This window comes from Alligator mississippiensis, chromosome 4, assembly GCF_030867095.1.
Source record: "Alligator mississippiensis isolate rAllMis1 chromosome 4, rAllMis1, whole genome shotgun sequence".
In the NCBI taxonomy this organism is placed as follows: domain Eukaryota; kingdom Metazoa; phylum Chordata; order Crocodylia; family Alligatoridae; genus Alligator; species Alligator mississippiensis.
The window spans coordinates 226798401-226811106 of NC_081827.1; the positions used below are offsets into that span (position 1 = coordinate 226798401).

A 12706-nucleotide genomic window follows, 5' to 3' on the forward strand; every position below is an offset into this window, starting at 1 on the left:
CATAGCATCTTAGAGACTAACTGGTTCAGAGACCAGATACACTTTTGTAGGTGACAGCCTATTTCATCAAATGCTACCCTGCCCTGCCTTCTTCCTGACTTCAGTCTACCACTAGTAACTACATCTCTCTACTCTATGGTACTGTGTTCAAGTCAAGTTGGATGAGCTGGTCTTTCAAGAATAAATGTGACAAACATGAAAGGGTTTAGTGTTTGTACCCAGGAGGAGAACATGGCAAGTGCTTCTGAGATGATGGCATAGCTAGGAATTTGCTAATCTTTTAATTTTTTTATAGAATTATGAGAGACTAGTGAAAGTTATGTGGCATGGGATCTCCTCACTCAAACAGCTGCGAAATGCCTAACCTACCAGACCCTTTATGGCTGTGACTCTGACTTTCCTGATGCAAAGTGTTAATGCCACATGATTATTGCTCCAGGACAGTAGTTCTGAACTGCCAAAATTGAGTTTCTTTAGGACAGTTTGTGGCATCTTCAAAAAAATAAACATCTATCTTACTATAGCTCTCAGGTTTCTGTAGTACCAGAAATAGTATTATTTTATGCTGTCACAGTATATTCAGATTTGAGGTATAGATAGCATTTATTGCTGTGTTAGATAATGCATTTCAGCTGCAGAAAACCAGCTGCATTTTTGACAAGAGTCAGTAGTTACATTGCTCAGGCAGTGCAATCAATAGTACAGAAAACTTCACATGGCTTATCACTTCCCCAGACATACTGGAATGCAAACAGCTCCACAAATAAGAACTCACTGTAGTAGATCTTACCTCTGGAATAAAAATAATTTTGATCAGAAATATTCATCACAGTTTAGATATACCAGACTGCAAACAGATTCCTGCAGCATGACATGATTTACCAACTATCACTATAGATGCCTATATTTTTACATACTGGGCTAAATGTAGGTATGTAGTAGGTTAAACAACACTTTACAAGTGTAAAACACATAGTGTTTATGGAGGTGGAGCTACAGAGCAGGGTGCTTTATGAAGCTGGTAATAAAGTGTATTGATCTGTCCATGCCTAATACTGACAAAGGCTCCTATGATATCTGAGAGCCTAAGGGCTCTGCACTGATCACAACTACTGCTCCAGAAAGTTTATCTCCAACTGCCTGAGCCAATGGCAGCTGGGGTTCTGGAGGCTGACCTCGCTTTCAAGCCCACTGAATTGACCTTGCAGCCTTGGTGCTCTGCTGAATATACCTGCCGAGTCTCCATCCTCCGTTCCATTGGGTATTGTCCCGTTCGGTTGTTTCCAGGGTGCCCTGAAGGGAGAGGAAATCTTCCTGTGCCTAACTCAGAGAAATTAGATAATTCATAATTAATCATAGAATCATAGAGAAGTAGGGCTGGAAGGAGCCTCCAGAGCTCATCTAGTCCAACCCCCTGCCTGAGACAGGATCAGCCCTACCCAAACCAATGTTTAATGGCAAGTTCTTGAGTAAACATTTAGCCCTTCCCTGTTTTTTAATTTGTCTTACTCAAGTGATTTTAACAAGCTCTGACTCCCCATATGAATGTTTTTTTTTACAACCTGGTGGAGTGAGGGTTTTACCCAGCAGCCTGCAGTTAAATTTGTCATTTCTCTGTGCCTTCCGTGCTTTTTATCAGTATCGTCTCCTTGCCCCTCATCCCCCAAGCTATTTGACTAATCTTATTTTACTGCAGCTCATGGTATGGTCCAAGTGCACATTTGTATTAAGTGTAGGTATACACCACTGACATCTCTTCTCTTCCCAGCTGTTGGCACATGTCATTCAGCTTTACATATGCCTGTGGTTACTGAAAGTAATTGTTTTCAGTAGGCAGACCATGGCAACTGGAAGTGACAAGTCATATCAGGATGCCAGAATCTGATTGCTATGAATATATCTTTTGTGAGGTATATTTTTGTACCATATATTAAAACTACTGAGTATAATCTCAGTCTTACAATCCACAAAAAATCAGCAATGCATATTTATACAGAGGGGAAAAAAAAGTAATATATGCTTATTATACCCTCCCCATTTTTGTTGTAAAATCTAGTTCAAAATTATGAAGCTACCTTTCCTTACTGCACGTATTTGGTCCATGCAGAAAAGAAATGGAAAGTGCCAGAGAGGATCTATTTGCAGTATTAATCTTTGCCACTGTCCAATATGCCAAATGCGCCATTGCTGTTAGCTCTTAACAGGGTGCGTCTGACAGAAGTATGGATCTGAGCAACTGAAAAGTAAAATGATATCATTTAAGTGCTACAATCAACTTGAAATTGAATCAGTTTTTGGAAAAAAAAACCCAAGTTAAGTGCTGTTTCAGGCATTATAACTCTTTCTGTCTTCCACCAATTTAATGGATTTATAGCCATATTTGTCTATTTTTAGAATATTTTCTGCTATACTGTTGCCATGTGACAATTTCATAGAAACAACTAAAGGAAATGGCCAACCAAGGCAGGCTTTCTTAAAAGATTTTCAGTGATTTTCCTACTCATGCTAGTGGGACCCAGATTTTTAAATCTCTTAAATCCATTGTGAAAATCTCTCTTTGCAACTGTGAAATCTATAAGAAATTAATTTAACCTTAACTGATAAAGACAACTCATCATAGTACTTTATCAAGCTGTATCAGTCTCTGAGCCAAGATAATGCTTAGAAACTTTTGAAGTTTGAAAAAGTGCTGTCAAATGCAGAGGGTAAACAAACTGGAGAAAAGAAATGGGAAAAGCTATCTACTGTGAGTTGATGGGTTATTTTGGACAGCAGTAAGTAGAATATTTGTGGAGAGAAGTGAAGTATAATTAAAAAACAAAAGACAAAAAACCCAACAACAACTGAGGCCTTCCCCTTTTAAATCAGTTTTAGAAACAGAATACATAGGTACCAGTGCAAGAAGGCAGGGGAAAGAGCTTTCTCTTTGCCTTTCTCTTTGTCAACCATTTCAGGGATCAAAAAAAAAAAATGAAGTCCTTACATTCCTGTATCATGGAATAAGTCCCTGCAGCCTCTGCTTATGACATTGGACAGCCATATATGGGGATATCCCCCCTTTGCTTCCTAGAGCTCTGAGAGGAACTGCTCCTGAGATGTAATTCATTCTAGGACTGTATGTAGGGATGTCAGTTTATATTTGTCCTAGCTCTGGACTATGATAAAATGCTATCATGTATATAAGAACAGAAATACTAGTTCTTAGTATTTATGGTGATCCTACCATATATAGCCCAGCTCTGGGTGTATAATTGTGACAGAAGAAGTGTGGTTGACTTGGAAGGTAGAAAATCATAACCTTGCCTCTGACGTTCCCTTTCCTAATGGTTCAAGCAAAGACTTGATTAACACGGTCTAACATTGTAGAATGCATGATCTGCTATCACCAGGCATGGGAAAAATTTATGAAAAATGTAACTAGTTAAAAGTTAGCCTTTCAAATTAACTTGAGTTAAGTTAAAAGTTAAATATTTCCACTTTCAACTAGTTAAAAGGTAAGTTAAAAAGAGAGTAACTAGTTAAAAGTTAAGTTGATTTGTGAGAAATGTGTGAAACACAGTGAATTGTCTCTTAGCATCATTTTTTTCATTTTCAAATGCAACGAGTGGGTTTTTTTTCCATAAGCCCACAGAAGCACACTAATTTACTCGGAGCTCACCCGTCTTTACCTGAAAACAACGTTATAGGTGTCATACAGTTTTCAGAATAACAATTTACCAACACCTATGTAATGTTAGATCCTTCTTGCCCTCTCCATGTGAAGTACTTTGTAAAAGTCAGTAGATATACCAGAATAACAGAAAGGAGCTATTCATAGCCAAGTGACAAATGAAAGCTGTTTCCACAGAAAACCTCTGTTACAATTGTTCTCGCTCAAAAGGTAACAAAAGGGTATGCAATACATCTGAATTAGAAATAATGAAAGTGTCTGAAAATCAAAATTAAATTGAAATGAGAAAATCAGTTTAAATGAGAAAAGGAAAGTTCAGTTGCATAGCAGAAACTCCTTAAACATGCTTATTGAACTTCAGCAAAAGCTGCATTTTAAAATTTACATCTGACAATTTTCCTCTTCTGTCTCGCAAAACTAAGCCCCCACTACTGAACAATCGCTCCACATGGGCACATGAGGGAATGCTTGTGTTATAATGGATGAATAGATTTCATAGTAGGTGGCATCTCAGATAAGTTTCTCACAGATGAGAAGTAATGATCAACTTTTTGGGCCCTGGGCTGCTGGTTTTGATCTTCATTAAAATTAAAAAAGATATCATCTGCTTCACCCTCACTACTTGCTCCCACTCTTACTGGGATCAGTGCCTCTGCTTGCTTGTGCTTGTTCCCTCTCCTGCAGCCAACTGGCTGCCCTGTTGACTTCTGCAAATGCACTGAAAATGCCAGCATGAACTAAGGAACTCTGGGATTTGTAGTTCTTAAGAGACCATATCTCATAGGAAGGCACGTTACTCTCTCCCTCTCAAACAAGAAGTCCAAGAGTTTCAATAAAGAAATATCATTCCATGTCAGTCCTAGAGAGTGGCTGTGTCAGGAAAAACTCTGGGAAAGCCAGATTTCAATTTTTTGTAAACTTTTAACTTACACTTTCAAAAAAAGTTAGTTAACCTTTTTTTTTAACTAGTTAAAATTAAAAGTTGACAGCTGAAAAATGTAATGTTTTGACTTTTTAACTAGTTAATTAACTAGTTAATTCCCATGACTGGCTATCACTTGACTGCAATTTAGACCTGGTTTGAATTACTGACTCACTCAGAGACTTTCATGTATGACCTTGGGGAAGCCACAGTTTTCTGCCTGCCAATGAATGATGGTTCTCCCCTACGTCAGAAAAGCTTATATAAGAATAAACCTGTTAATGACTGGTAGGCAGATATGTGTGCTGAGGCCCATTTAAATACATAGAAAGATCCTCTCTGTTTCCATTTTTCCAAACTGTAATTTCAGGACAATGTTCCGTACTTAACCTTACTACTTGTGTGAAGATTATTTAATGTTTGTAAAATAAACATTGTTTAAATGAGACATGTTTGCTTTGAAGATGAAGTATTTATACATATTGTGACTGCTTTTCCAGTTTGTTCCAAGACTTGGTTTATCCGGTATAATTATTTCTGATATCACATACTTTATTTTAGGGAGTGTTTATGTCTAAAACTAGGCAGCTATACATGCACACACATACACACAAACTAGGACAGTGAGTTGATATTAGACATTGACTGCAAAAATACATATAATATAGTTATAAATGAAGCAAACAGATAGAAAATACTGTATGACTGTGGGACATTTTTGTTTACATGGTGGGAGATTTATCTTTACTGTTTTTATTTCAGCAGTGATAGAAATCACCTATAAAACATATTTGACTAGTATTATACCGTATTGGCACGCTGTAATGCAAAGTAGTTGTAAATCACATATGGTACAGTAAAAATTTGACTGCACTGTTTTTGTTCTGTCCTGTGTTCTTACTCATAGGATATCAATAACTAGAGTGACAGCCGACATTTCTCTTGCTAAGAGGTCTGTCTTAAATAATCCAAGCAAGAGGGCAATAATTGAACGGTCAAACACCAGATCCAGTTTAGGTAAGATGTTGGCACATATATTGTACTGAACATAGGCCACATACAGGCATTACGTTTCTATCAGGAGAATAGCTGCTCTCCTGATAGAAACCATAAGCGTACAGGCATTCATCCAATTTCTCCCACAGGGAAAATGCCTCCTGCAGAAGAAAGATATTCCTCTCTTATTAAGGAAGATCTCTCCTGAGGAAGAGTTTCTCCTGCAGGAAAGAACACCTGTACACTTCCATAGCTATATCCTGGAGGAAAATGACAAGATTTCAGCTTTAAAAGTGTTAATGCTTTGTTTATAAACATGAAATGCTTATAATGTTCATCGCTGAAAACCAACAGGTTCTTGTAGGGCATGGATTATGATCCACTGGGATATCACAAAACCTGTGTACTTTCCAGATGAAAGATCTTTTTAGCAGTCCTCCAGAGCTTCTCACCACCAGTATACAACTTTTTCACATAGGTGTGTTTGCTCCCAAGGGGGCTGTCAGCTCCTACTGCAACATGGTTCAAGTAGCCAGACATGGTGAGCATAACCAGTGTCAGGAAGATAATCAGGCTAGCCAATAAAGGGGATAGGTGCAAGGTACCCAGATCTGAGGTCTTTCACAATTATGCATCTCAAATACATGTGTGGATGCATAATTCAGTCATTAGCTAACTCCTAGTTAGTTACATAGGTACAATCCCTTTTCATATATTTGCTGACCAGTCAGAATAGTAATCACATCTCAGCACTGGTCTCTGAATTATGCGATATCTCATAACTAATCTATCTTTGCTCCCTAAATCTTGGTGCACGATAATTTTAACTTGTTTGTTGCAATCCTTTTATCTTGTCTGGAAATGGGAAAATAGGCAGATATGGCTTGTCACTACTCCAAGGCTCCCTAATTCTTCCTAGCTGTGTATTAGGCCTCCTTAGCTGGTTTTAGCAGTTTCCTCCTCTGTGCAGGTGCAGTTAATCTCACATACCCTCTCTTCAGGAGGCTTTATTGTTTTAACCCTTCCAAGCCTGCACAACAAAGTCTACCATAGGGAAGTGAATAGAAGAATTCTCTCTCTTGACTTCAGAGGGCTTTAAATCAGGTCTATAAACAATATCTGAACATAAACCAAAGTGCTTTCTTCCCTTATTGGAGCACAGAGGATTTACATGCGTGATTCAAATTGCATGTGTCCCATTTGGAGAAAGCATCTCCTATGAATGAAATTCAACTGATTGTGAAATGGCTAGACAAAGCACAGCACTTAATATTAGGTGTTTAAGCAAGGTATAATCAACAGCTAAATATACAAAAGGACCTAGAGGCATGACTCAAATGCCTCTGTCCAAAAGGTCAGTCCTCAGGCACCTCACTCAGTTTCACTGGAAGCAACTAAAATCCATTGGCATCAATATTTTGGCAGTTGACATTGCCCAAGTGTGAAGTTCTTCTTCTGAGCCAGCTGTAATCTTGACAGTAGTGAGCAGTCTGAAATTTAGCTCAGGATTGAGGCACATTGGGACTTACAAGCTTGACGTTCCTGTGTCCAAGGGGCTCGATTCTATAGATATTCTCAGAACAAACCTGCTGGACCAGGCACCAAAATTGTTGGGATTTATGGAACTTCGCAGTGCTACAAGAAGACATTCGCCTGCACTCAAGATTTGCAGCCCTGACCCTCGGTTGAAGATGGTTGTCTGTGATCATTCTTTCAAAATACGAACAAGGCCCACTTCTTTCATGTAAACATGGCAACAAAAGGAGGAGTTTCTTCCTGCTCCCTTCAGTCATTAAGTCAGTATTAAAGCATTCTGTACTCAGGCTGTGAGTGAGCTGGCTTCAATTCCCCCCCTCTGCCTGGGGAGATTCAAATCCATACTCCCTTCTTCTGGAAAAGTGCCCCAACCACCAGCCTATTGGTTGTCCTTGGGTAGAGACACTTTCCCTTCTCTCTGTTCAAACTGTGCTACTTTGCCTAAAAGAATTATAGGTCCATTGGGACAAAGAGAAAATGCACAGGAGTGAGCATGACTCTATCCTAGGGTTTTGGTTCCTGCTGCCAGGACTGGTTTTGTATTTTAAGTTAAACAGTCATCAGAACCTAGATACCTTCCCACCCAGGGAATGCCCTAAACCCTAGGGCACAGATCCAGTCTTTCTCTCTCTCCGTCTCTCTCTCTCTCTCTCCCCCCACCTAGGGAGGAAGGAGAGGTGGATTTGAATACTTTAAAGCAGAGAAGAATTAAAGCCAGGTCTTGACACTGATTTACTGCACGAAGGAAGGAAGTCTTCCTTCTCCAGTTGTTTTGCAAGAAAGAAGTGGGGGCTGCTCAGTTTTTAAAAGGATGAGGATAGGCATCTATCTAGGTGTTAGGTCTTATCAAAATGCCCAAGAGCGAGTGTTAATAAATAATCATATGCATTAAATATTACTGGAGGAAAAACTGGGCTGATGAAAAGCATGTGAATGGGTAGCGCACATCTCCTTTCTATACATATGTACTGTAACTTTCAGGATTGGACTTTTGCTGGCTTATCCATTTAAAATTGTTCATTCTCCCCTAGTTGTGTAACAGTGAAGGGCCTCAGTGTGTCATTTACATGGGAATGTTTCTTCCTTTCTCCTGTATAAAAATGTTTATACTTCATACAACAATGACCCATTTATAAACATTCCTTTTTGTGCCTGTCTGGTTAATATGCTGTCAGTATTTATCATAACCAGTTAAGTTTTCATTGGTTATTCTTCTGCTGGCTCATCATACAGAACTACTGTTGAACTCAATAGTTTTTCACAAAGATCAAAGTTAGAACATTAGTACAAGATTGAAGCAAAGTAGTATTATCCAATCAACAAATAACTCCTACAACTCCTAAGTAACTTAGGAATTGTTGCAAATCCACCAGAGTTGGTTTGTTGTTTACATGTATATAGCTGATTATGTTCTTGGGAGTGATATCTTAAATTTATAAATTCCCATATTTTCTTGCATACCACATGCCCCAGATTGAAGAGAGAAATATTTTTCCAGAGTCATGGCTGAATGCATGGAATAGGTACAGTCTACTTTCTAGTGTCACTCACTCTCCTTGCAAGATGAAACACTGCAGTTCAAGCTTTTACCCCATCACAGCTGCTGTCAAATTGGCAGCAGCTCTTGGCTACTCAGCCAGAAGTTGCTAGTTCAGCAGTGGGGAGAGAAAGAGTGACACTGAGCAGCAGACTCCTCCCCTCTTGCATGCACCCAGAGCCCAGCATGAAACCAACCCTCAGGAGCCATTCTAGCGTGCCCATGCCTCCATTCTGGCATATAAATCAGCTTCCTTGCTTAAAACTTGCATCTCAGTTTTGGATAATTTTTTTTTTGGGGGGGTGGGGAGAAGATGCATGTGGTATGCAAGTAAATTTTGTAATATAGTAAATACATATTGTCAGGATAAACTGGATTGACTCCAAAATGCCATTTTAAAACAACTGCCTAAAAATGTATGTTCTGCATTTGAATTATTGGTTCTAGTCTTCTTTGTACATAGAGGTTACATAGTCATCTGCACACTAAGTTCATATATATTGTATGTGTACGTGGGTGGTGTGATTTTTGCCTAATAATATTAGAGTTGAGCATCTGTGACCTGTTCGTTTAAATTTTTTAGCTGAAGTGCAGAGTGAAATTGAAAGAATCTTTGAGTTGGCCAGGTCCTTACAACTGGTGGTCCTTGATGCTGATACTATCAATCATCCGGCACAACTTATTAAGACATCATTAGCACCGATTATTGTCCACGTTAAAGTGTCTTCTCCAAAGGTAATGCAAATTCAACTTTAGGGTATGTATTTTATTTTTTAAGTGTAACATTATCAGCATCCTCTGAGTCAGGGCAGGATTTCCATCCTCCTGAAAAGCATGTGTTGATGTCAGCAAAATGTGCTTATGTTGGAAGAAAACTTTTATTTTACACACTGTCACGTGCTACACTCATCAATGGGCATATCTACACGAGACATTTACTGTCTACATGAGACGTTTACCTAATTTAGGTCCCCAGTAAACGTGTTGGCATCTACATGTATGGGCCTATTAGGCTGCAGTAAATTAATCAATTCCGCCATAGGTTAGTATTTGTAAATACAAGTACTGTCCTGCAGTGGAGTTTTTTAGTACACAGTAACACATGTGTAAGTGCTAACCTGGCTGGGGCACAAGGGTGCTTCAGTGCAGGGGCTGCCTGCCAGCAAGCCCTGCACTGGAGCACCCTCGTGTCTCAGCCAGCCCCTTCACAGTATGTTGAGCTGGGTTGGAGCAGCCCTGGGCTGGCAGGCTGACTCCTTGGGCCCCCTGCCAGCTGGGGCTGCTCCAACCCAGCTCAGTATGCTGTGGCCCCAGGCACAGGTTCAAACCGAGCACCTGGGAGAAATAAACTCCTGCACAATATGCACCTGAGTTTATTGCTTTTAATTAATTGTACATGTAGATGCACCTACTGTGTCTTAGCCTCTTTTATTAGCTCACTAAGTAACAATGAGCATCATTCATCTGTTGGTCCATTTGCTTTCTCTCACTCTTTCCCCTTCAGGGGGAGGGAAAGATGGGGGCGGGGCGGAGAATCCTTTCATATTAAAATTCTCATGCAATTATTTGCTTTGAAAATTGATATGTATTTTTTAATCAAACTTGCAGTGTATCATCAGTGTATTATAAAAGGTGCTGGATTGACAGTCCTGGAGATCCTTTGTTTATCCTCAGCTCAGCTGTCAATTCTTCCCACTATTCCACTGGTGTCCCTTAGTCCTTACCTGGAGCGACTGTCTCTAGGGACAAGAGATTAAATCAGTCTTAAATCATCTTTATTTGTGTAAGCCACAGGAGTAAATTTATTTTACATTCTTTAAAGTAGCTAATAACCTTGTATACATGAGCCTGGATCCAATGAATGCTATGTAGGGAGAATTAGGTCCCTCAGAAGGGAAATCCAAAATGCCAGCACACTAAACAGTGAGTCACTAAGAGCTAGCCATTAGGAAACATGATATTTCTCTGCCTGTGTCATCTGATGGATGCGATTCTGTAGGCAGTCTCAGAGCCAGCCTAGAGTTTTTTCTATTTTAATCCAATGAGCTTTGAATGTAAAATACAGAACAATCCTGGGAACTTGGACCAGAAACCAGGACTGTCTCTCTACGTGAGTTCCTTCATCACTGAGCAACTAATACCTACTCCCTTTTGCCTGTCCTGCTGACTTGTCATCGTGGCATTCCTTTCTGCCAGTGGCACAGTTTGAACAGGAAAGGTGAAGAATGCTCCTTAACTCAGCCTAGCCTCTATCCAGGTAGTTAGGAAACTCTTCTGAGAAATAGGAAATATAGGGTGAATCCTCTCAGGCTATGGCACCTATAACCAAGGTCTTCCACTTCTTGTATAGTATTCTAACCCTAAGGCAGTGATTCTTACCTAGGGTGGTACCATGAGATCCTTTTAGGAATGTCCTGGGGTGCTATGCAATGTTAGCACTGTTAGGTATGCAAATATTTTTCACAAAATAAAACATAGAGATTTCAAATAGAAATCCATAGAATTGAAACATTCTGACCTGTTGTGATCTTTCTGTGTTCTTTGTAACAGAAGAATTGCTCTATTATTTTTCCACAGTCAACAACCGAGAGAAAATAAGGAGCCAGCATTTTCCAAGGGATGTGTGGCATTGATCAAAGGGTGCCACAAATCTAAAAAGGTTGAGAAACACTGCCCTAGGGCTACTATATAAACAAATGACCACTGCCACTTTCAGCTCGTCCAGGAGCCATTGTTTAAAAAGAAAGCAATAGAAAGTGTCATTATGAGGGACCCAATTTTGTTGGTGCGTTAGGTATGCTTTGAGCACACCTACAAGATTGGGCCCATCTGAGAGTTAGGTTCATAGCTGTGCAGGCTGGAGGAGTTCAGAACATGCCCAGAGGGCACCTAGGTCAAACAGGGAGGCACCTATTGAGATTTAGGTACTCTAGGATGAGGTGATGAGAGGGGGTTTTGATTGGAATTGTGGATTGAGGCAGCTAAAATCTTCCTGACCCCAGGATTAGCAATGTCTGGTCTGTGGGCTGGATCCAGTCTGGCCTGCAAAGATCCAGTCTAGCACAGGAGATCTCTACATCCCCTCTGTAGAGCTCCCTTGCATCTGCACTTACCCTCGCTGCAAAGGGAATGGGGGTCACCACCGAGGGTAAACACAAGCAGCTGGCAGCTCTGGGGGTGAAGACTTGCAGCTTGCAGCAGACTGGGTTGCAGAGGGCAGCCCATGCTGGCTAAACCACTGGTCTAAGTCATCTTTTGGATCTGGCCCTTAGCCTTTGTCTGCATTAGAAGTTGTACCACTTAATACCTATGTATTTTTACATAGATTTTAAAGTTGGCTTAAACCGAGTTACCTAAATTCAGTTGACCAAATTTGACTAAAATTAAGTTTCCTTTAGTTTAAGAATGTCCATACAGGTGTTTGCATTAGTTTGAATTGAAATAATGATTTTAAGGAACCTGCTGCATATTTTTAATATGGACAAGACCATACCCTTTTAGATCTTTTTCTAAAGTTTATCAGTTACTCTCAGACTTAAACTTATACCCGGTATACCTATTCTATAACACCTGTATTTTTTTAGTGAATAGTAGAAAGCTGTCTTTATTAATGGTAGTAGCTATTTTATCTAGTAAAACCCTTCAGTAGTAAGTACCCTTTATAGTAAGTACCTTTCATGTTTCCAAAAAGCACTTCTAAAAATAAAGGTCCAAATTCCCAAATGGAGTAATTGGACATACAGCAATATATCCTGCTGGGCATCTGGCCTACATTCTGTAGGAGAAATAGTGCCACTTAAGGCAATTAAAATAATAAAAAGCTCTTAAGAAAGATAAACTTAGTACACAATTTGCACAGTCCCTTGACACTTTAATTTGCTTGACTACTATGTTCCTGCTCTGCTGGTGGTTGTACTTGCTATCCCACTCTGTTGAGTCAAATGCAGGGTCAAGTAGAAGAGAGCATGGCAGTGCATTGGGTAGGATCTACAGCACTAGGGTTAAGGGCACAGCCTTTTACATCCTTTCAGTTCAAAGGCTCATA

General features: G+C 39.7%; 1 protein-coding gene across 3 annotated transcripts in view; it reads left to right on the top strand.

The window, feature by feature from the left end:
* Positions 1 to 12706, top strand: part of CACNB4 (calcium voltage-gated channel auxiliary subunit beta 4) — a 272823-nt gene that overhangs the window by 225142 nt on the left and 34975 nt on the right. For all 3 annotated transcript variants that reach the window (XR_009462116.1, XM_019480423.2, XM_006266159.3), the window contains 2 exons: positions 5500 to 5609; positions 9245 to 9396. Coding sequence is in view for 2 of the 3 variants with exons in the window: in XM_019480423.2 (XP_019335968.1) it covers positions 5500 to 5609; positions 9245 to 9396 (262 nt within the window). In the remaining variant the exon portion in view is untranslated. The remainder of the gene's footprint in view (positions 1 to 5499; positions 5610 to 9244; positions 9397 to 12706) is intronic.